The sequence below is a fragment of the Petaurus breviceps genome, unplaced genomic scaffold (assembly GCF_028583685.1).
Source record: "Petaurus breviceps papuanus isolate PSGF00001 unplaced genomic scaffold, PetGlider_PUasm1.0 129, whole genome shotgun sequence".
Lineage (NCBI taxonomy): Eukaryota > Metazoa > Chordata > Mammalia > Diprotodontia > Petauridae > Petaurus > Petaurus breviceps.
Genome location: NW_027185665.1, coordinates 11,634,790 through 11,661,103, shown reverse-complemented (window position 1 = coordinate 11,661,103; position 26,314 = coordinate 11,634,790). Strand labels below are relative to the sequence as shown.

The 26,314-nt window shown below is 35.8% G+C and overlaps 1 protein-coding gene across 1 annotated transcript in view; it reads left to right on the top strand.

Annotated features, from left to right (window-relative positions):
- The window catches only part of LOC138173606 (netrin receptor DCC), a 1,060,615-nt gene that overhangs the window by 971,970 nt on the left and 62,331 nt on the right, over positions 1-26,314 (top strand). Inside the window, exons 25-26 of the mRNA XM_069103651.1 lie at positions 9,037-9,263; positions 15,327-15,443. Coding sequence (XP_068959752.1) covers positions 9,037-9,263; positions 15,327-15,443 — 344 coding nt within the window. The remainder of the gene's footprint in view (positions 1-9,036; positions 9,264-15,326; positions 15,444-26,314) is intronic.

Below are 26,314 nucleotides of genomic sequence, written 5' to 3'. Positions count from 1 at the left end.
ATGATGATGATGATGATGATGATGATGATGATGATGATGATGATGATAGCCCTGACCTCAGAAGCTTCAAGGTGGTTCAAAATCCTTTTATTTCCATCTAAATAACTAAGTACTGGTTAAAGGTATGTTCTGTTAATCCACATAGAATATGGGAGTGCTTTCTTTCCAAACTTTTCAGACTAATCTGAAAAAATCTCAATATCATAGGCCATGGAGGGACAGATAGAGCAAATCTTCACATACTAAAAATATAGTTTATACTCTTTATGGCACATTCAATTTCTTTTTCTAAAATAGGATAAAGCATTCAATTTCTACCTCTGTCAATCTGGGCAATTCATGTTTTTGTAAATATTCATACATTTCATTTAAACTGACAGTTCTATTGGCATTTAATTGGGCAACATAGTTGCTAATAATTGTTTTAATTTCACATTCATTGACTGTGTATTCACCCATTTCATTGTTGATGCTAGTAATTTGGTTTTCTTTTTAAAATCAAATTAACTGATGGTTTATCTATTTTATTGTTTGTTCATTTTTTTCCCATAAAGCCAGCTCCTGGTTTTATTTACTAGTTCAATATTTTTTTGTTCAATTTTATTAATCTCTCCTTTGATTGTCAAGATTTTTATTTTGATATTTAATTGGAGATTTTTAATAAGTTGTCTTTTTTCTATTTATTTTAATTTCCACACACAATCCATTGATTTGCTTTTTCTCTGTTTTACTAATGTAAATATTTAGAGGTGTAAAATTTCTTCTAAGTACAGTTTTGGCAGCAGCCTAAAAATTTTGTTTTATTGTAATTTTTCCATGTATTTAACGAAATTACTGATTGTTTTAAAAAATGTTTGGAGAAGTGGAGTCAAGATGGCAGAGAAGCACTTGGCCAAACTCTCCCAAATTCTCCTCCAAATAACTCTAAAATAATGCCTCAAATTAAATTCAGGAACAATAGAACCCACAAAAGGTCAAGGTAAAACAATTTCCCAACCCTAAACAACTTAGGAGATTGACAGGACAGTTCTGTCTCACTAGGGAGATGGTTGGACCAGAAGTACAACCCAGAATGTTGTATTAACAGTTATATTGTCAGTCACAGAATCTTCTGTAGTTCTTAGCCCACTAACAATAAAGGGTTCAGACAAGTAGTCAGAAGGAGATTGCAGAGGACCATTTCCTGGCACTAGATTCAGGACCCCAAATTCACTATGTGCATTGGTCATACACAGTTCCAGGTTCCATTCCCAGGGTCGAAAGGAGCAATAGCACTTGTGGTCCTTTGGGACCAGGGACTCTAATTGTGGTTCCAGGGCAGAAATGAGTGCTTATGGTTGCTTTTAGGGCTTAGGGTCCCTGGTCTCAATTCCATGATGGAGAGGAACACTAGCAATTGTGACTGCAGGGGAGCTGAGTACCTGGTCACAGTCCCAGGGCCAGGAAGAGAGCTAGCACGGGTGGCTACAAGGGATCAAAGTCCCTTCCTGAGTAAAGACCATAGCAGAAGCCAGAAGAGGAGTGACCCCATTCTCCTTAGATCATCATACCACCCTGGAAGCACCCAAAACCTACAGACCACCCAGGGTCATCTCTGAAAACAGCAGCATGAAAGGCCTAAAGCTTGAGACAGTGCCCCCTCCATCCCCGGAGCAGCACCCAACTTTAACATAAAGTAAAAAGTCAAGAAACAGACTGGAAAAATAAATAAACAACAAAAAAAGAACCTGATTGTACTATGGTGACAGGAAAGATTAAGACAGAATCCAAAAGAAGACAATGATGTCAAAGCAATTACAAACAAAGCCTCAAAGAAAAAAATGTTAATTTGACACAAGCCCAACAAGAATTCCTAGGAGGACTCAGAAAGGATTTTAAAAATCAAATAAGAGAAACAGATGAAAACTTGGGAAATGAAATGAGAGTGGTACAAGAAAACTATGAAAAGAGCATCAATAGCTTGCTAAAAGAGACACAAAAAATTACTAAAGAAAACAACACCTTAAAAAACAGAATTGGCCAATTGGTAAAAACACAAGAGGTAAAAAGATTAAATGAAGAAAAGAATTACTTAAAGGGCAGAATTGACCATTAGGAAAAGGAGGTACAAAAGCCAACTGAAGAAAATAATTCCTTAAAAATTAGAATGGGGTAAGTTGAAGCCAATGACTCCATGAGATATGAAGAAGTAATAAAACAAAATTTTAAAAAAATGAAAAAATAAGAGAAAATGTGAAATATCTTATTGGGAAATGAACTGACCTGGAAAATTGTTTGAGGGAAGATAACAATAATTGAACTACTTGAAAACCATGATCAAAAAAAGAGCCTTGTCATTATTTTTCAAGAAATTATCAAGGAAAACTGTGCTGATATCATAGACCAGAGGGTTAAATTGAAAGTGTCTACTAATTACTTCCTGGAAGAGGTCACAAAATAAAAACTCTCAGGAATATTATAGTCAAATTCCAGAGATCCCAGATCAAGGAGAAAATATTGCAAGCAGCCGGAAAAAACTATCCAAATATCATGGAACAGCAGTTAGGATCATAAAAGATTTATCAGTTTCCACATTAAAGGAGTAGAGAGCTTAGAATATGATATTCTGGAAGGCAAAGGTGCTAGGATTACAAATAGTGAAACTGACTATAATCTTTCAGGGGAAAACAATAGATATTTGATGAAACAGAGGACTTTCAAGCATTCCTAATTAAAAGTCCAGAATCAAATAGAAAATTTGACTTTCAATACAAGACTCATGAGAAACACAAAAAGATAAACATGAAAGATAAATCATAAGGAAATTAATAAGGTTAATATATTTACATTCCTATATGGGAAGATCATAATTGTAACTCCTAAGAACTTTATCTATTGTAGGGCAGTTAGAAGGAAGATACAGACAGAGGGGGGTGAGTTGACTATGATGGGATGATTAAAAAAAATAAAACTAAGAAAGAGAGAAGTTCTGGGAGAAGAGGAAAGAGAGAGGAAGAAGGGGAAAATTATCTCACATAAAAGAGTCACAAAATGAAGAGCTTTTATAATGGAGAAGATGGTGCGGTGGCAGGCAATGCTTGAACCTTATTCTCATGGAAATTGCCTCAGAGGGAGTAACATGAACACTCAGTGGAGTATAGAAATCGATCTTAACTGACAAGGAAGTACTAGCAGAAGGGAATAGGAGAGGGGCAGCCAGGTAGCACAGCAAGTAAGAGCACCGGCTCCAGTGTTGGGATGACCTGGATCAAATCCGGGCTCAGATACTCAGCACCACACCCAGAAGTAACTGGCCGTTAACCTTAAGCAAGTTACTTAACCCCTAAAAAAAAATAAAGGGAATAGGAGAAGGGGTGGGAGCCTGTTAGAAGGGAAGCCAGATGAAGGGAGGTAGTAGTCAAAACAAAACAGATTTTTGAGGAGGGACAGGGTAAAAAAAGAGAAGGATAAACAAAAAAAAAAATAGGATTGAAAGAAATACACAATTCACATTCATAACTGAATTTGAATGGGATGAACTCACCTACAAAACAGAATGGATAGAAGAATGGATTAAAAGTCAGAATCCAACAATATGTTGTTCACAAGAAACACACTCGATATAGAGAGACACACAGAGAATGAAGATAAGGAGCTCCAGTAGAATTTCTTATGCTTCAGCTGAAGTGAAAAGAAAAAAGCAGTGGCAGTAGCCATGATCTCAGCTGTTGTTGTCATCATGTCCAACGCTCTACTGATCCTGCTTAGGGTTTTCCTGGTAAAGATATCGAATGATTTGGCATTTCCTTCTCCAACTCATTTTACAGATGGGGAAACAGAGGCAAAGAGGGTTAAGTGACTTGTTCAGGGTCAGACAGCTAGCAAGTGTCTGGCTGGATTTGATCTCAAATATTCCTGACTCTAGTGACATCACATTTTCCACCAAGTAAGCTTCAGCTGAAGAAAGCGTCTAAAAAAGGAAATGCTTCCATTGCCCTAAATATAAACAGGGTATCTGCACCCCCACCCTGACACACACACACACACACACACATACACACACACACACACTGGCTTTTATACCTTTTATTTTCAATCCTCATTTGTGTCTGGCCTCCTCTTTAGCTGCACATTCCTGACTTAAGCCTCTTTTCCTGGATTTATTAACAGAACAGAAGTAGTGCTTTTAGAAGGTATGGAGAATGGGTAGTTGTTTTGTAGTGACTTGAGTGAAAAGTATTTCCAATCAACAAAACATTTTGGAACAATCTGAATAATTCAGGTGAAACCAAAAACATTTCCATTCTGAAATAGGCAGCATGCCTGTGGCCCTTATAAAAGCCAATGGAAGCATGAATTCTGTATACAAATGGAAACAATTGGAAAACATTCTTAGGCTCCTTCAGAGAGCTTTCACCATTATCTCTTTTGATCCTCAAAACAATTCTTGGAGGTTTGTATGATCCATTTGTTTAAAAATGCTGGTGAGTTTGAAATTTTGTTTTGCTCAGGGCTCTTGAGGTACATGTGGATTGGGGGGAATGGAAATATTTCCCACTGCTTTTCTTAGTCTTTGCACATTTAGGTTTTTAGCTTCATGATTCATTCTACACTTAGAATTGTAGGATTAGAATGTCAGAGTTGGAAAAGACCTTAGATCTACATCATTTTAGTCTGACACTCTCTTTTTAGAGATGGGGAAGCTGGGAGATACAGAGATGAAATGATTGGCCCAAAGTTATACAATTAGGAAAATTGTAAAAAATTGTAGATTATATCGTTTGGCCAAGTTATTAACTTCCCCTGGCCTCAGTTTCCTCATTTATAAAAATATAAAGTTGGTTAGATTAGATGATCTCTAAGGTCTCCTCAACATTCTAAGACTAGACAGATTCCAAAGGAACTTCACTGAGAAAAACCTTAACTAATTTCTATTTCCTATGCTTTGTGCTTCTGAAGGGTGCTAGGTGGCATGGAGATAGAGTGTTAGACCTGGAGTCAGGAAGACCCATTTTTGTGAATTCAAATGCAGCCTCAGACACTTACTAGCTGTGTAACCCTGGGCAAGTCACTTAACCATGCATTAGTTTCCTCATATGTAATAAAATGAGCTAGAGAAGGAAATGGCAAACCACTCTAATATCTTTGCCAAGAAATCCCCAAATGGGATCATGAAGAGTCAGACACAACTAAAAAATGACCGAACAACAAAATACACTTGAAAGTAAATGAAAACATGTTTCTTTGAAGGTATTCTATAATTCCATAATTTTGCTAATTTGTATAGATATCCATCAAATTATTTGAATTAGTGAGATTATAATCATACCAAATAAGGTCTATTTCTAAAAATTCAATTAAAATTGCTAATTATTTTCGAGGAAAATTTTCTATATAAAATACTGATTATTGCTTCTGATAAGAAGCTATTACTACAATCCAATACATAATTAAGGACCTACTCTATGTGAGATAGTATTCCAGGCCCTAAATTTCTGTAGGCTGAGTTAAGTAGAGATCCAACTTGTACAAATATAGATATAACAAAAAGATAATTGAGGAGGATTTGACCACTAACATTTGGGAAAATCAGGGAAGGTTCCACAGAGAAGCTTCAAGAGAAGATAAGAATTCTTATATTTTCAATAATAAATTATAATTCAAATTTTTACTTTTTCAATTAACAAGCATTTTCTTTCCCTAACATCTCCCCTCCCCAATGCAAAGGAAATAAAGCACCAAACCCTTGTAAAACTTATGCTTATTCTCTACCAACAAAGTTCAACATTAGTCATTGTCAAAATGTTTCTACACCCAGCCCTGAGTCCAGCACATCACTATCCGACAGTGAAGTGTAGGCTACATCACTGATCCTTTAGAGTCATGATTGGTTTTTGCGTCGATCAGAATTCTTAAGTCTTTGAAAACTGTTCATCTTTACAATGTTGTTTTAATTTTATAAAATTGTTCTTTTGCTTTTGCTCATTTTGCATCAGTTCATACAAGTCTTCCCAGGATGCTGTGAAACCATCTCCTTATTTCCTATGGTACAATAGTCAGTCAATAAGCACTTATTAAGCTTCTACTATCTGCTAGACTGCTCAACTCTGGGTATCCCATTTTATTTATACACTATAATCAGTTCAGCCACTCCCCAATTGATAGAAATGCCATTAATATCAAGTTATTGACTGCCATAAAAAGAGATGTTGCAGGGCAGCAAGGTGGCGCAGTGAATAGAGCACTGGCCATGAAGTCAGGAGGATCTGAGTTCAAATCTGGTTTCAGATACTTAACACGCTTACTAGCTGTGTGACCTTGGGTAAGTCACTTAACCCCAACTGCCTTGCCTTCCCCCTTGCAAAAAAAAAAGAGAGAGTATAAGCATTTGTATACATATGAGTCTGTTTCTTCTTTCTCTGATCTCTTTGGAGATCAGGAAAGGTAGATGGGAGCCAGATTGAGGGGAGTAGTATACACTTTAACATTAAGTGCTAAGCTAAAAAATGAGTATGGTCTTATAGAATTCATTTATCTTGGAGGGGGGAGAAAATAGTAAAATCTTTAGGATTTTATATGAAACAATCCTAAAAATGAAACATCAAGCTAACATTGATAAACTTCAAGAAGTTTCCATGTATGACAAGACAGAAAATTAGAAGATGAACTTTACTGTCAAATTTTATGAGTAAAGATGTCTAGCTCTAGGAAAAGCATTCAGTAGTTTTTATAGAAATTCCAAAAGATATTGGCAAGGTGTTGCCCTGGGGCCAAGAAATCAAAAGCTACAGATGTTCATCAGCAAATGTATTGAGGAGTACAAAATTGTACAAAATGTTGTACAAAATTATGGTGTAGTCATAGATGTAAAACTTTCCAGTATTTATTGTTAAATCTCATGAAAAAGGAGAGAAGGGGAAGGGGAAGGGAAGGAAGCAAGCATTTATACAATTCCTACTATTTCTCCGGCCACTGAACTAAGTGCTTTTTACAAATGTTATCAGATTTGATCCTCACAACAACCCTATGAGGCAGGTGCCATAGTTATCTTCATTTTACAGTTGAGGAAGCTGAGACAAACAAAAGTTAAGTGATTGTAACACCAATGCAATATTTACAGAGCCTATGGTGACTATAAATATGCTGGTGTAGTTGGGAATCACAAAATGTAACAGGCTCTCCGCATGAAGGACAGAGCCAAAGCATTTGTTCAAATACTAGAAAGCTAAGGCCCCAAACCAGAAAGTTGAAGTCATTACAGTAACCATGAAGTTCGTACACATGGTTAATGCAATGAACACCCACATTGCCAAGCCTTCAAAACAAAACAGGCTCCTTCAGGCAAAGATCCTCCTCTCCTCACTCCCTCAAGCAAGGATCCTCCTCTCCTCACTCACAATAGCTGCTCAGCCTCCATGCTGCTTGCTCCCAGCAGTTCTCAGAAGAAGTTCTGACCCCACAAGTTCTGTTCTCCAAATCTCCTCTCTCTCCAGCCTGGGCCTCTCCTTATATATGGTATTAGCTATATTATATAGTATATTTGGGGTTTTCTTGGCAAAGATCCTGGAGTGATTTACCTTTTCTTTCTCCAGCTCATTTTACAGATGAGGAAACTGAGGCAAAGAAGGTCAAATGATTTACCCAGAGTCACACAGCTAATAAGTGACTGAGGCCAAATTTGGACTCAGAAAGAGAAGTCTTCCTGACTCTAGATCTAGCACTCTATCCATGATGCCACCGAGCTGCCACAGAATCATTCTACAGAGGCTTATAGAGCTTTGTGACTTGTGCTAGTTGGTTATACAACTGACATTGAAAACAAGATTTGAGCTCAGGGCTTTTCTCACTCCAAGTTTAACCCTTTATCCAGAGTACCCCACATTCTCATTAATGGGCAAAGTCATATAATCCTAGCTTAGGGAAAATGGAAGAGGAACATAAAGCAGATACTAAGAAGGGATGGAATAAAAGTTGGTAAAAACAAGATGAGTAGAGAAAGGAATAAGATTCTGAAATACTCAATAGATACATTTTAAAGTTTGAAATGTATTTTAGGACAAATAAATATTGTACAAGTTTTTTAAATAACATTTTATTTTTTTCAATTACATATAAAAATTTTTAACTTTTAAAAAAATTTTTAACCTTTAAAAAATGTTTGGGTTCATAGTTATTTATACACTATATGGGTCAATGTTAGGAACTAACTGTATATAAGAGGAGATTAAAATTGCAAATATGCATAGACTCAAGAAGGGTTTAGACAAATAGTTTTATGAATGATATATCTAGAATGGAATGTTAAGAGAATCTTGATGCATTTAGAGCACATCCCCAACTTTTGGATGTAGATATGAAGTTCAATCATGCCTTTCTCCAAATTTTGCTATTTTCCTTTGATTTTATATACAAGACTTTACAGTCTCCATTTTTAAAAAGATGCTGCTTATATTTAAGAAGGTCTTTTAAAATGTAAATTATCATAGTCCAAGGTAAAATTGAAATAAACAATTCCCTGCATAAACTTTCTCTATACAACCCTATACTAGGTGCTTTTTGTGTGTTTTGTTTAGTTTCTTTCCTTGTGAAAGGAAGCTTCCAAATGGAACATAGAGCACCGGAGAACTGGCACACTGTTATTGTTTGAGTGTGCCTTTGGCACAAATCCTGTCCTTTTCTTTCCATCATTCTTTGAAAGCAGTTACTCCATTTATCTTCTAAGGAGAACTTGCCAGTGGCTATTTTATTCAGGAGCTCCTAGGATTGTCATGTGACTTCACTTCAGGGATGAACCTGAAGGTGATACTGGAGGAGAGGTACTTTGCATAAAAGATGAGCCTCTGGGGACTTACTATGGCATTTCATACAATATGGTGTGTCTATATTGGGGTAAAAGAAAAGATGGTCCATCCAAGTTTACTTATTCCTGAATCTCATAAGCCAACCCCAAGGAGTTCTTTTGTTTCTTAGATGGCAGCTAATGGGAAAACTTGAATTCATTGTTCTGGGAAGAGCAGAATGCCGGGTTTCATCTTCTCTTTACAACTTCTTTCCTAGGAAACGAGCCACCCACAGTGCTGGCAAAAGAAAGGGAAGCCAAAAAGACCTACGGCCCCCTGACCTTTGGATTCATCACGAAGAAATGGAGATGAAAAATATCGAAAAACCATCTGGCTCAGACCCAGCAGGAAGGGACTCACCAATCCAGGGTTGCCAGGACATCACACCAGTCAGCCACAGCCAATCGGAAACACAGCTGGGAAGCAAGAGCACATCCCATTCAGGTGAGGGATCATGCCATTGAGATCACTGAAAGCTTGTATTTCTCATTTTCTGGTGATTTTCACTATCTGTTTAACAAGAGTACTCTTTAGATTACTTTGTAAATAATTTGCATTCATTTCTCTGTGTCTCAAAAATGAATTATTGTTCAAACTAATTGTTATGTTGTTCAAATTTACCTTTCTTTTTCCTCTTACCTGTCTTTTGACAATTTTATCATACTTTCAAACCTCAACCCAAGTGTATTGGGCATGGTAGATAGGTTTCAAGAAATCATAACTCTTAGCATCTTCTGAAAAGTATATCTGGCAGTATAACTGTTGACTCAAATGAGTTTGGAGATTCTCTGTAAAAAAAAAAATGAATTGTCTATGCTATTTTTGTTACCATCTATGGGGATAATTGAGATTTGGCTGCAAAACTTTAGTATATTCATTTCAAAGCAAGCAAGGGAAATTGGAGGTCTGAAAATGCTGAGTACTATGCAATTTGAGCCCTGATTACTCTGGAGATGATCTTTCTCCCCCATGCAATCTCATTACCAACATGCTTGCTGAAAGATTTTATATGTAGACACAGTCTACATGAATAGCATTGAAGAAAAAAGCAGTAGGGTGTGTGTGTGTGTGTGTGTGTGTGTGTGTGTGTGTGTGTGTGTGTATGTAGACATGCCTTAACTCCCCTAATTAGATACAGGTGTTTGTTCTGATGGTGCTTTGCCTTCCGTAGTTGATAATGTTTGAATAATAAGGCAAAAACATAATGTGTCCTGAATCAAAAGATTACCTGACCTTATCATAGATCAGGCAAATCACATCTGTTTGGCTCAAATTAAGATGAAGGGATGAGTGGCTGCTATTGTATTCTGTATGCCAAATATTTTAATCATTTGCATATTTTGATTATAATAAGCATACCCAAAGCCCTCATGCTTAAAAGAATGCAGGAAAATGCTATTACAGTGAATACTATTATAAGCCAGTATTCCACAATCTTTCCCGCTACCATCTCCTTCACTCCCACGGGTTCCCCAAATGATGTACGCAGCCTTATCTGAGCTCCAGATTCTCCCACTGCCTATAATATATATTCCTTTGGAAGTTCCACTGGCATCTCAAATCCAACATATACCTAATCAAGCTTATCTTATGCTCAAAAACCCTCCGTTCTTCTGTTAACTGTTTTTCTTAGTGGTACCACTACTCAAACTGTCTCCCATTTTCATAACCTAAGGTTCTTCTTGACTTCCTTCAGTACCCATTCCCCATCAGTTAAATGACCATTTCACCCAAAATACAAACCTATTCTGCCACTTCCAAGATGTCTGATCTTAGGCAAGTCATAGTATTATAGAATCATAGATTTAGAGCAAGGAAGAACCTTAGTAATTATTAAGTCCAACCCCTCCACTTTATAAAGGAAGAAACTGAGACCTAGGAAGGTTAAATGATGCTGAATGTCACACATACAGTAAGTATCAGAGTGAGCGTTTGAACCCAGATCATCAAGATCATAAGACTGTGCTGCCTCCCTAAGTGACTTAACTCCTCTGGGACTCAGATTGTATGATGTCTAAAACTTGAATTTGTTTTAAAGATACTTTTATATTGACTATCTCAGGTAATTCCTCCCAATGACCTTGAGAGGTACGTAGAGCAAGTATTATGGTCTTATTTTACAACCAAGAAAACTAAGATTCAGAAAAGTATATTGAGAAACAAAATGAATGCAGTTAGGAAGTCATTTGGATTTTTCTTAAAGCCTCAAATATGTTGGATAAACATCTGATATGCAAGATATATGGGGAATTACTACAAATATATAAGACCAAGAGGCATCTTTTAGTAAATAAGTAGCAAAAAGTAATCTCCAAAATCAGAAAATATTATTGCACTGTTAGAAACAATGAATATGAAGAATTCAAATACAAATTGTAATAGTTATATAATTAAACTGCAAAAGATTACATGAAATGACTATAATAACACACATGAAAATGTGTGGAATGCGAGATCCCTACCCAAATAAAACCAGAGATTTCTCAAGGCAAAAACAGAAGCTCTTTATTCCATAATCGAATCTTGCGAGAGTTGGGCATCACCTACCCCAGAGCAAGCTGGTATAGGGAGGCACTGTGCAGAGAGTAAGCATACAGTTACATATCCTTATGCAAACAATTCTAAGAAAACCCACAAAACCCCTCCCCAGCATCTGGACCCTCACCCCCATGGGAGGGATGTACGGCCTCACATTCTAAATATCCAATGCAAACACATATTTCATCTGTTCTCCTTATTTAGCAAAGGGATGCAGTTAAGAGAGGGGTATGGGGCGGGGGGGGGAGTTACCACCTGATTTCCCCCAAATCAGGTGATTTATAGGAAAAGGAAACTTGATCCTACAGGGGGTTAGGACCTAGCTCAAATTTGGGCACGATTGTTCCCATCCTATGAGAATACTTTCATCCATTTCACTCAAAAACAACAATTAAAACAAAGCTAGGTCTCTAATTATAATGACCTATTTTGATTTTGGGGAAGAAATGAGGAAACATATCATCCCTTTATTGAGAAATGGGAAACTGAGTAAATACATGTGTTGTCATATAGGGTGTCTATTAATTCTACTTTGCTGTTTTTCCTTGTTTGAAGCAAAACTCATGATAGGATGGGTATGGAAAGGGAGTAATAAATCAGGAAATGACTATGACAAATAAAAGGCATTAATCATTTGAAAAAAACACACATTGTACATTGGTAAAGCAAACTTCCATTTTCATCATAAAAATCTTTAAAATTTCTCTTCGATATTTGTCAAAATGTTGTTTCCAGAATTAAATTTATTTTTAAAGACAGCAAAAGATCAAGAGAGATTGAGAGATAGAAAGAGGTAGAGAGAAAGAGAAAAAGAGGTATATTGACTTGTCTAAGTTCACACAAGATGGAAGTAGCAAAGTCAAAACTTTGGTTTCCAAGCTCAGGGTGCTTTTCCATTACATCATACTTCTATGCAGACTGTGTTCATCTAAAGAACCACTTAGGCAAAGTTCACTGTTTTTAAATAGCCAGATTGAGTTAAATTGAGACTTTACTATTCAGTTTAGCGTTATTTGAACTGTTTAACTAGAAAAGATTGAATTCATTAAGCCTTTAAAATGAATCCATTTTGACCTTGTATATATATAATCTATGTGCCTATAGATTACTTAAAATAACAAAACTGTATGGGATAATAGTGAATTTAATCAAGCAGTTGATTTGTTAAAAGAGGCACTTAGGCAGCATTATTAACAAAAAAAAAAAAAGAAAGAAAAGGTGAAGAAAGAACAGATCACTTGAGGATTTGAATGCACTTAGATCTCATGAAGTGCAGATGGTCCCTGGAACCAAATGAAAAAATAAAAATAAAAAACATGAGCAGCAAGAGAGGTTTACAAGAAAAAAAAAGTAACTATTACTTTATTTAAATTGCTCCTTCAAAATCTGAATTGTCATGTTTCTGTACAAATTATTCCAAAAAGACATAAAAATAATGACTTTGAAAATGATCAAGGTGTTGGGGATACACTTTTTGTTGCTGTCATTAAAAGGACAAACTTAAAGAATGATGAGTCATTAATATGTTAAAGGATGACTGTAATGGTAAGGGAATTTGACGATCTTCCCTGCCCCTCAATAGGCCTCACCTGGAGCCCAGCAAAAGAAGCTTGCTTAGGGGAGGCTTGTATTTTAGAAAGGTACTTTTGTTACTTTGTAATTAGGCAGTGGGTCATGAAGGTTGTGATATTCTCTTACCCTGGAGACGGCTGTGTGTGTGTGTGTGTGTGTGTGTGTGTGTGTGTGTACACTCCCTGAGGCGAGGTTTTGCTCTGGGGCTCACCTATGGGAAGAGTTGTGTGATTTCACCAGATGAGACTCTGGGCAGCTGCTGAACCCCACAGCTTTGAAAACCCAGATAATTGGTGCTTCTCTCTCTGGTAACTAACACTGTATGCATGTAATAGTCAGACAGCTAGAAGCCCTGTCTGTTGAATAGCATTATTTTCTCTGTATTTTTTGTCTGCTTGTAATTTGTATTTTCTGAAGATCAGGGTGCTGACTTTTTCCCCTGAACTAAGTGAATGATGTATGTTTGATTAAAGCAAGATTGTTAACCCTTTTTGAGTTGTTTTCCTTTTGGAAAAGCACATCAAAAAACCTGTTCTAGCAGCCATTCTGGGTACAATAGGGTTCTTGTTGATACAATGACCAGTGGGGAAAGAAAATTAAAGTATTTAAAATAATGTGATGCTGTGAACACAAACTTATTAATCAAATTGCAAAATATTAGAATGAGGGGCCTCCTTGAAGCTTAATAAAGGTCATAAGAATGAAGAGCAGTTTTAGAAAGTAAGATAATAAATGTGATTTTTATTGTCATTTTGAGTTTGAGGTTTAGAGATAGGAATTTGAAAGCCATCTATATGGAGGCAGTAATTGAAACCATGGCAGTGAATGAGCTTGGCATAGAAGAATGTGGAGAGAAAGGAGAGGAGAGGAGAGGATAGGACAGGACTGGAGAGGAGAGCGACAAGAAGGAATGAAAATGTGTGGACAATTGACAGCAACTTGATAGAGACTTTCCTAATTCTGGGAGAATTTTGGGAGGGGTGACGAAGCAAAATGAATGACATCATATCCTGAAAATAGGAGTTTTAACTAGAAATCGCATTATGATATTTCAATTAGAAACTCATATTTACCTAAGCAAGGTTGATAGTATGACTTCCGAATCAATAGCTGACAATTTTACTGAAAGATTCTCTTCCTTTCATATTGCCTGAATAAACATTAACTGAGTCATATTGTGACTAGTAAATAAGAAAATCATTAAAATTTAAACATCTGAAAGGCTCAGACTGTATTTATGCATCAAAAGAAATAGCAGATTATTTATTTCATTGGGGGAAAAATTAGTGAACTTGGTTTCTTGAGATTGCTGAGAAAAAATATGTAGCAATTGATGGTATTTTTGACTCCTCCACAAGAACAAAAGAGAAAAAAAGTTGAAATTAAATCAAGACATTAATTACATGATGGAATATAACCAGTTTTAACTTAATTTATATTTGTGGATTCAGCATTTAATTGAATTAATTGATTTGGCCAGATGTTTTGATTTAACATAAACACAGGCTTAATTTCACATGTGTAGGCAGGCAATGGAAACTTATGTATTCTGGTTATTTTAAAATGCTTTATTAATGGTAGAGGGTGTTGACATTTAAGTCTGAAAAGGTGTATATGAGTAAAACATGATGTAGTGGAAAAAATATAGGAGTTAGATTTAGAATGCCTATGATCAAATTGTACCTTGACCCTTTACTATCTCTATGACCTGATAAATCAGTTAAATTACTTATTCTCTCCAAGTTCATGCCACCATCTATAGTATCATCGAGTCAGAATTAAAAGTGGGAAGGGACATGGTCAGCCATCTAGTTCTCCTCATTTTTGTTTGATATAGATAAGTAATATTTCAACCTCTGCTTCAAGAGCTCTGATCAGGGGGAACCTGATGAGGTGGTCCCATCATGTTGGACAGCTCTGTGAATTTTTCCTACAAACCTACTTTTAATTTTTGGCAACTTTATACCCATTCCTCCTAGTTCTGCCCTCTAGAGCCGAACTTGCAGGTCTAAACCCTCTTGCTTACACTAGATCTTTAAGTCCTCAAAGAATGGGGAGGTTAGGAGGGGACTGTGCATGATAGATGCCTTCAAACTCTTGAGTCTGTTTTGTTTTGTCTAGATGTATAATTTCAGCAATAGGGAGAACTCTCACTGTGGAAATTTCCTCTATTGCCATAGGTGACCTAGATTTGAGTCCTGCTGCTGATGCTTACTGTGTGACACTGGGCTAGTTGCTTAAAATTTCTAGGCCTCAACCAATGCTCTAAATTCTTATTGGCAAAGGAAGAGACCACAGAGATCTCAAGGGAAAGAGTTCTTGACATTTTGATTCAATGATCAGGTGAAGTAAAGAGCTATGTGAGATGGTTTATGCAGATGTATTAATTCTCTTCAGGTCCTGATGCTGAAGAAGCTGGAAGTACTATGTCTACACTAGAGCGATCACTTGCTGCCCGAAGAGCCACTCGGGCCAAACTGATGATTCCAATGGACTCCCAGCCAAACAACCCCAGTGAGTAAAGGACCTCTCCCCACTCCCCTGAGACCAGCCTTCTTCCCGGTACATTCCTTACACCAAGTGACAATGATTCCCATCATTTAGAGTTTTCCTTTTATCTCTACCCCCCACTCCACATGTTTGTGGAAATTAAAAGATAAGGAACATTGACAGCTGTCTTCACAAAGCAGAAGCAGAATTGTGAGTTGTAAATGTGGAAGCCAAGAGGCAGTGAGATGTGCAGAGCTTAGGGAGCTGGAGTCACAGTGACCTGGGTTCCAGTGCTGCCTCTGTGCGGCCTAGAGCTACTCTGCTCCCCTCTCCGTTGTCCCCAGGCAATTTTCTAAGACTGTAAATTACAGAACAATTACTGACCTGCTTTGGTAGAGGGGAATTTTCTTCACTAATGAAATTATGATTAAAGGAAAAAGAAAAAGGCAAAAACGGAAGGAAAGGGAACAAGAACTCTAAAGCCCTGTCCATTGTCCCTGTCCTCGTGTCCCCATCAGGGAGATGATGAGCTCAAAAGAGAAGCTTACTGTTGGGAGCTACGATTTCTTGATGCCCTGTGGGGCTTCAGGAATGGCAGATAGAGCAGAAGGAGAATAGGTAGTCTAAGGCCTTGCCCGGTGTGATGAATAAAAGCTCCAAGACATAGTTTCTGCATAATTAATAATCAATTTATCCATTAGGCTGGTAGATAATCAATAAATGGAGGTCAGTGGCTCTCTCCATAACCAAAGAAGACCTCATGGGGAAGTGCCTTGAAAGTTTAAATGCCTTTAGAAAAAGGGGTCGTCCCTCACTGGTGGAAATCAACTCTGACTGGTTAATAATTAATAAGAAAATGAATATTATCATGAGAGTTGGGTCTTTTATAATGATGGGCAGAGTACATGATTTGATAATGTCTGCACTCAAAAAGACTCATCTCCACCCATTTTGCCTCCAGTAATCTAAACAAAAGGATCTATTCTCCACTCAGTCCTACCTAAATTGACCAATGGATTGGACTGGAATCTCTTTACCTTTTAATCAGAAATAAACTCTCCCAGTTTAGTGGGATCCCTCCCAAGATTGTAGAGAATGTCTTATTGTCAGCCCTGTCCTTCACAAGGATTGGCCTTTGAATGAGTAAAAAATAAAGGGGGGTGGGGGGAATAACCTGTTAATAATTGGCTATTAATAATCAAAAAGAGGATCTTTGGGTCCCACATATAAAACTGGTTATTAATATAATAGGAAAATAATCATTTTTTCTCACTAGTGAGTTCAAGGTGAAATAAGCTCAGACAACCAACCTCAGTTTTTTGAGTTTAAGACACTGCTCCAGGAAGAGCTAGGGGAAAAGTTTCTCAAAGGCTGCCAACAAGAAATTTAGGCAGTCAATTGCATGACAGTAGAATTGAATATTAAGTCTCAGACTAAGATCATTTCAATTAGAAGAGCTAAAGAGGATAGCCTATGGATTTTAACAGTGAAAAGAATAGGATTTCAGTATAAAATAAAACTTTGTAAAATGTTGAGAGAATGAACTTTCCATCCATGTCAATTTTGGGACCTGCTTCCCTTCCCATTCCCCACAACTGTATATTTTTAAATTTAACTAATTTAATTTAATAATTTAAATTCTCTTTAACTTCCCAGAAGGTTGATGGGCTTTTATCATATAGGAGGAGAGGAAAAAAGGGAAGAAAACACTGTGATCTTCTCCCTACTGGGAACCTAAAATTTGGAGACTTCAGTAAATTAGCAGAATTAATTATTTTTTAAATGCTTACTATATGCCAGGCTAATCACTGGGGATACAAAGAAAGTTAGAAACAGCCCTTGCCTTCAAGGAACTCATAGTATAATGGAGAGAGATAATGTGTTCCTAAATTCATAGATTTATATAAGATACAGAATAGTTGGAAAATAAACTTCAAAGGAAAGTTTCTAGCATCTTCTGTGGGGGTGAGGAAATGGGAGGACTGGAAAAGGAAGGCCTGCTGCCAAAGCTGAATGTTGAGGGAGTGGAACTTAGAAGTTGAAGATCCCAATGAGAGGAGAACTGTGTTCCTTGATAAGAAAATCTTGGCATTTCAGGAGTGCCAATGACATCACAGCATCCCTCCCCCAGAATGGTCACCTCCTTCTGTTTCTAGTCTCCCCTTTCTCTAATCCATGTTGCATACTATTACCGGATTAGCCTTCCTAAAAGACAATTTTGTGTTAATCTTGCCATCCTACCTTAAAAACCTTCCATGACTCCTCACTACATAACTAATAAAATATGAGTACCCCTGCCACCCAGCCTGACCCTGAAGATTTCCCATAGTCTGGCACTAGTTTACATTTTCAGAATTATCTTCCATGACACCCTAACTTCAAAATACTCTATGTGCCAGCCAAATTGGACTATTTACAGTCCCTCAAATTGGACTTGCCCTTTTCTACATCTGTACTTTTGTAAAAAGTAACTGTTTCTTTTATGGCCTACAACCCTGAGGGTCTTCCCCTCCCATTTTTTTTTTTTAAATTAAAAAGGCCATTCTTTGACTCACTTCTTAAAGAGCTCTATTCACTGAACAGGCATTGCCTCACTCAAAGTGAGAACCTGAAAAGACCTTAGCTTAAAAGGGTCAAGGTCTGATCAATATCTGGCCACTGCAGCCAGATGGCTCTGGAGGAGAAAGTGAGACTGATGACTTTGCACAGCCCTCCCTTACTTAAATTCAATTCACTTGCATGTCATGATGTCACCTCCCTGATGCCATAGTCCTCTTCGAGAATAAAGGACAAACCACAACCATACAACCACAATCACAACTTTTGTTCACACTTTCTAGAATATTTACCTGCCCTTTGCCTTTTAAATTCTATTTATTCTTCAAAGAATCTTTCAAATATCACCTCCTCCATAGAATGTTTGATCCTCTCAGCAAGGAGTAATTTCTTCCCCTTCTGGACTCTTTGGCACTTCAATTCTCTCACATTTAATGCCTTTCATCATTTACTACCTTGTGCCGAAGTTTCTTTTATGTATGTCTTTGGTCCTTTACCAGATTATAAACTCTTTAATGGAAGGGTTTGTATGGTATTCATCACCTTATTCCCCAGCCTCTTCATACAGCACCTTGAACATAATGACATAATAAATAACTGTTTAATAAATAGACAAATTATGTTACCTTCCCTTGTATTATCATGCAATTATTAAACAAGGATTCATTAAATATAGCAAATTTTCGAACTTATAATAGTAGAGAGAATTTCCTCACCGGGAGTTCCCCACCTCAGCAAAATCACAGAAGCAAACCAAATCGAGCTTTGTATTTGTATGTTATATATTTTTAACTTTTTCAAAGCTTATTTTATCCTCATAACCACATATACTTAGAGAACATTAAAATTAGAAGTAATATTGCAGATCATCCAGTCCAACATCCTTCAATTATACAATTAAGTGAAATTAAAGTGATTTACCCCAATCACATGGCAAATTCATGAGAGATGGGACTAGAACCAGTGTAACAATGTGTTCTTTTCCTTCTATTGACTGCCTTCAATCACAGTGTACTCTACTTCTTAACAATCTCAATGTCTTCTCCCTGCTACTTGATTCTGCAGAGTAGAGCTCACAAATGACAAAGGATTCATTTCTAAATGATGATGTCCAACCCTTTTGTTCAATAGCCACTAATGTTAGAAAGAGATAATAGAATTCATTTCTTTGCTAATGACCTTGTCACATTCCATTCTTTCCATCATCTTCAATTCAATTCAATTCAATTATTTTCCTGTTTATTAAACATTTATGAACTCAAACCTTTTTCATTGTAGTTTCCTTCTTAAAAGTAGGTTCATGCTGTCTATGCAATAAAACAAGCTCTGCACATTTGACTAAAACTAGTAAAGGTCTTAGGTGATTGTGTGGAAAAAGTTGCACATTTACCTGCCAACACAATTACGATTTCATTCATTGAAATAGATAAATTTCTACATGTTCCTGCCTCTGATTGTTTAGATTTATCCAGGTATGTCAAAAGCCTTGATTAGACCAAAGCTTTTCCATATTCCAGATTCTTTTTTTTTTTTAAGCAATAGGGGTTAAGTAACTTGCTCAAGGTTACATGGCCAGTTATTTCTGGGTGTGGTGCTAATATCTGAGCCTGGATTCAATCCCCAGGTCATCCCAACACTGGGGCCGGTGCTCTTGCTCGCTGAGCCATCTGGCCGCCCCTATATTCCATATCCTTAATCATATCTATAAAGACAATGCTTGCTGCAGAGCTTTCTGATAATTATTTTAGTAAGAGTATATTGTTTTTCATTTCTCCCTTTGCATTTCTTACCGAGATCTGTAAAATGTTAATTGACAGATAATGTATCTGCTTACTGAAGTTGTCTTTAGTTCTTGGGGATGTATTTAATATTATTGTAGAGCACAATATATTTATCTGTGCTAATGTTCTGTGCTAAGCATCTTAATGAAAAATAGAATTTGCAGTAATATATGATTAAGACCAGCATATGTATAAATAGAATAAATTGTGGTTTGACAATTGCTGTCATTTTTTTAATTAAAAAAAAAGTCTGTACAAGGTATAATTTTTCCTATTGTTATTCTTCCAGTTTGTTAAATTTCTGAAATATACAGCATAGAGAAAATGTTCATTTACTTTGCTTTACATGTGCCGTAGATGCCTACTTGGAAGCAGGTTACAATTAGCAATCATGAAACAATTTTCTGCTTTATGTAGATATTTTTAAAGGAGTTTCAAAATATTCCTTTGTGAGTAATCTTTAATTCTATCTTCAGTAATAAAAATAATGATGATGATGATAACTAACAAAATGCTTTACAAATATTATCTCATTTCATCCTCACAACAACCCCAGGAGGTAGGTGCTATTATTCCCATTTTATAGATGAAAAACTGAAACAGACAGGTTGCAACTTATATTTGAGGTCACATTTGAACTCAGGTCTTCCTAAGCACTCAGCACTCTATCTACTTGCATGCATATGGAGAAAATGGTTGGGGTTTTTTTTTCTGCCAGTTAATAATTAGCTGTAGCTAGAAGAAAATTACTTCACATAACTATAAACTAATAATATTTGAAAGGAAACATATTGTAATTGATAGTTGGTGGTCAGGAGGAAAACCTAAGTTTGATAGAGACAGGAAAACCTAAGTTTGATCCTGCCTTTGTCACAGAAGGGTATGCTGGTAAATATTTTAACAACTGGCTGGCGGGGGTAGGGAACAGGGATTTATATGTGACTTTTAAGTTTAATCTGCATTATTAATATTTTCTTCCTCATATTTTTAAGTGTAGACAATAAACAAAATAATAAATGCAACCCTGATTTGAAATGTAGTATTTACTAATTTCTGAGATGTAAATACTAACACTGAAAATTAACAACAGGGTCTCAGTTTTGCTGAAGCTTACTCCAACACACCTGCTCATGTGACATAGGGATCATAGAATTCATAGATCTAGAACTAAAAGCAGTCTTATAGGCTAACAATTAACTATGTGACCATAGACAAGTCACTTAGCCTTTTAGTACCCCTAGAAAACTTTCTAAATTTATGTTATAGATGAGTGCCAGTCTTCATTGGTAGAGGGAATTTCCCACACCAGGGAGTTCTCCATATGCACTTAAGAAATAAAATAAGCATTTTCATAACATAGAATAGGAAGAAAAAAAAGTTGATTACACATGAAACTGTAAATCAATTGTGTACAACTTGCTATTCCCTTTAAATAAAATAGTGATGTAACTTTCTTTTTTTCCTTTCTTTTTCCTCCCCCTATTCCACCCACCCTAGGGATGGCTACCATTAGACACAAATATGTAAATATGTGAATATACACATTTCATATATATGTGTGTATATATATATATATAATTCTATACATACTTTTATTTATCATTTCTTTCTCTGGATGCAGATAGCATCTTCCTTCATAGGTTTGTCATTAATTTGAGTGTTTATAATAGTCAAAATGACTTAGACTGATCTATGTTGAAAGTAATCTTAGTGGTAATAGTAATATTATTTTTATTAGTACTACTAATGGTATTTTTTAAATTATTTTTTACAATATAATGTATATTCTCTATTCCTTTTGAATCATTTTACATATATATATGTATATACATATATATCATTCTATACATACTTTTATTTATCATTTCTTTCTCTGGATGCAGATAGTATCTTCCTCCATAGGTCTGCCATTAATCTGAGTATTTATAATACTCAAAATAACTTAGACTGATCTATGTTGAAAGTAATCTTAGTGGTAATAGTAATATTATTTTTATTAGTGCTACTAATGGAATTTTTAAAATTATTTTTTACAATATAATGTATATTCTCTATCCCTTTTTGAATCATTTTACACTGTATAATGGCAGTATTTCTTGAGTGGATAGATGCTGAACTTTGGTCTAAATACTGCTCAAACACAAAGATATCCATAATTATGGATAGGCCATTTAGCCTTCCTGAGTCTCAGTATCCTCATATGTAAAAGAAAGGGTTTGGACTAGATCACTAAGGTTATCTCAGTCAGGGTTTCATACTTGCTTTGTATTCCAGAAAAGTGTTATATCAATAGTTTCTCAATAGCAAACATTTCTACTAGCAATGATCCTTTGTTTATGTTCCCATTGTTGATGTAAAATGCTAATTTCATAGTGCCTCCTCTTTCTTTTAATACCCCTGAGCATGCCATGCATATTCACTTTTTTGGAGCACCACTTAAATGCTCCTGGGTCAAGAGAACCATTGGTGGCCCAAGAATGAAGTAACTTATCCTGTGTCTCTTCTCCACCATTTCCTTTCTTCTCTTAGAGGTTCAAGTATAGAGGTTCATTGCCTTAGTGTTCATTGCCTTAATGCCTCAAGTATAGAGTTTCATTGTCTCTTAATGCTCTCAGTTCAGTTAATTTGTTTAAACTATCTTACACAGGTGAACACACATACATGTATGCATATATAGACACGTGACTTGGATTTAGAGCTAAAAGAGAATTATCCACACATCTTTTGACCCTCACCATGCTGCCTCCAATGCCTATGTCTCTCACTTTAGTTCCTCTTTAATTTTCTTCCCCTTCTGTCTTCTAAATCTGACTTAGTTTTCTTTACAAAAGAATAAAGTTTTCTCTTTTTCTATTTTCTTGTTTCATCTGGAAATTGTCACTTATTCCCTTCCCTACTCCAAAGAATATTAACATCTACCCATGTGATTTTGGGCTACTCACATAAGTTTTGTTTCCTCATCAGCCATGATTAGCATAATGGAAAAAGTAGGGACCTCAGACCCTCTTTTCCCACTCCCTCCTTTTATAGCTAAGTATAATAGTAGTCCTAGTTATATGCTCATATGAAGGAAAAGGAAAGTTATGTTTCAATGGGACATTAGAAACCACTAAAATGTGATTTCTATGAGAGCAGTGACCTATTACTTATTGAATAGTCAGATATTCCCCAATATTTAACATTTAATCTTTTTATCTCCCTATTATTTATCCTGTGTATCTAGTATATGGTAAAAGAATAAATGAAAGATTAAATTAATAAATAATAAAGGACCACTGTCCTTAACATCTAAACTTCTTTATCATGCTCAGAAGTCTTCCAAAATTTCTACAAAAGGTCTGCCTCCATCTCCTTAGACCAATTAGTTAAACCTAGTTAAACCTATTTTTCTTCAAGTGCCAAAATTTAAGATAAATGGAAAACTATTATCCAAATGTATTGTTTTTCAATTCTGCATAATCACCAGTATTGCCACAGAATTGTTCTCTCTTCTTTTTATTACTTGTGTACAAAATTTCAACTGCATGGTTGGTAGCCTTTTAAGGACTCTTTTCTCAACCTAACCACCATTTATAATATTTCTTTAAGAAAACATGTCCTAACTTCTAAGTACCTGACTTACAAATGTTTGGAACACAAATCATCTTAAAATTAGGAAGTCCTTGTTTTTGTGTGTGTATCTTCTACATTTATATTTTCCATCTAATCTCTATCTGGTCAAAATGACAGCAAAGACTGAGTCATTGTAATTCATTTCTAAGTATTTCTAGAATTTCTGTGCATGATAGATAACAAATATCTATCTTTCTGAAATGATTTGAGCACAGAATTTTGGAGCTAGAATTAAAATCTACATAGGACAAATGTTTATTAACCACCTAAGTTTTATAGAACCATGTGCTAAGTTCTGAGGGAAATAAAATGTTTAGCACAGAAATTCCCCTGCCCTCATGCAGGTTACAATTTAGTAGCAGGATTTGAGAAATACAAAAATAATTAAGAGGATAGAAACTGGATCTTTGATTTCATTGGTTTAGAGAGCTACCAATGAGAAATTCACTCTACCAAAGTAAGTCAATGCTATCTCTGCAATTTATAGTCTTGGAGACCTAGAGGAAGGAAAGGTTAAGTGATTTGCCCAGGATTACACAGATAGAGGACTGGAACCCAGGTCTTCATGTCTCCCAAACTGACTGTTTACTGACTATATCACACTATATCTCATTTAACAAAAAATGTTCCCATTTAACCCTGAAGCTCAGAAAAATTCATTTGTTCAATATCACACAGTTTGCTAAGTAATGCTCTAGATTAAGAACCCTAGTATCCAGGCTAACAGACCAGAATTTTGCTTCTTTTTTTTTTTTCCTTTTGAACTTCCCCAACCAAAAATGAATTTACTTTCATCTGATTTCATTTCACTTTATACTTCACTTATGCACTTAAATTGTAATTTGTATTATATGTACCTGTCTACATTATCTTATCTCCTCTTACTGTTGGAAACTAGAAAATCCCTCATCTGGATTACCATGTATTACCCTGCTAGCTCCCCAAGTAGTCCTTTCATTGAGCTGGTACTACTTGACCAGCATTAGTTGAATGAATTAGCTATCACTCAACAAATCATTACACTTTTTTCCTCTTTAATGAATTGTTATATGCATTAATTGATGGAGTGGTTAGAAGCACTGGGTAGAGTTTTGCCAGAAGCTTGGCTGTGAAGGGGAAGAAAGATGTGATTGTAGCTATATGAAAAAGAGTCAAGGGATCTTTATTGTTTTTTTAGTCTATTTCCTTTAGGACCAGAGTGATCTGAGCATGTTTCTAAGCCTATAGGAAGGAGAGAGAAGGAAATATCAAAGACACTTGAGAGAAAGGTCATAATTAATAAAATAGAATGCTAAAGGAGCAAGAAGGAGCAGAAGGGGGGAAAGGCACGAGGGGAGGAGGTGGGTTTGAGAACACAATCCCTGATGAGCTAAATTGTCAGATTATGTGGATCTAAGCAGTGAACAGAATGTCTGCCTTTAATGAAGTGGACTTGAAGAAGGGAATAGTGGCTAAAGAGAGAATCTCCTGATAAGAAAAGAGATGATTTGTTTGTCAGGGGGAAAGTAATATAGAGTTGGAATCTGCTGGAAATTCTATATAAGTAAAGAATTATCGAGCTATGAGTGGCATCTGGATCAAGTTCAAAAGTCAGGCAACCACTTCCATCTCAAAGTGATGTCACAAATCTCATTATTCTTCTCATCATTTCTTGAGATTTAAGCCTCAGAATAGATTTTTATACATGGTTCCTCAGTGTAGGAAGACAAATCCTAAAACTCCTAACTGTGCTGTGTCCCACTAGTTGTTTCATCACTATCTTTCCATTAAGGTTGTCAATGTATGGACAATCCTTCTTCCCTTCCCCCAATAAACAAAGAAGACACTAGATAACCCTCTACAAGCAACTGTGGCATCATTCCTTTGTATATTATCTTACCCTCAGTGAGAAAGGTAGGATTAGAAATAGCAAATGAGAACAATTCATTGAAAGTTAATTTGTTTCCTTGAATTAAAAAAGTTTGTGAACTCTTATAGAAAAGCATCCTTTTTCCCTCATTTCATGGGAGAGAAAGAGAACTATGGGCATATAATGTTGCATGCACTTTTAGACACAGTATATTATATGGGTTCGGTTTTTTTTCCTGTTACAAGGGAAGATTCATTGGATGAGGTGATGTAGACTTTTTCTGCAAATAGTGATGATGTAAAAATTAAAAAAATCAATAAAATTTTAAGTAAAAAAGATTACATTATCCTTCCATGACATCTGTTTTGCAATGAAGACCAGGAAATAGAAAACTCATATTCTTAAATATGAAATTTATATTTATAAATTAACATTAGTTTGAAATTCCTAGCAATCTTCAGATCATTGCAGAAAGGATGGAGAGAAGATAAAGATTAAGGAATGAGATGAAAAAATTTCTTACTTCAACACACCACTTTTCCTCATATACCTCAAAAAGGAGAAAATGATATATGTTTCTAAAGTATCATGCTTAACTATTTAGGGAACTACAGAAAATTTACTTCTTGGAATCTAGCCTAAATAATCTCTACTTCATATTCCCCTTCAGTTATATTTAGTTATAACATTTTAAAAAGTTGTTATGCCCGTTTTCTGACATCAAACTGTTATTGCTAAAGGAGCTACATAATTTGGTGAGAGAATTTCTATTTCCAAGGTCTTACTACATTAATGTCAGATACAAATTCAGTTGTCAGCAAGCTGTATCAGAATAGAATTCTCCTCTTTGGTCACTGTGCCAAGATTTATTGGAAATGATTGACACCACCTTTCTCAAACTGGTCCACGTAAACATAGCTTCATGATGGATATTGGTTATGGTGTAATTTCTGCATTTTGTTGTTCCCCTACCCAAGCCTAAACTGAAGTAAAAAAAATCAAGAGAGACTTAAATACATTGTAGAAGATAGCAGGAGTATGAGATAGATAGATAGATAGATAGATAGATAGATAGATAGATAGATAGATAGATAGAT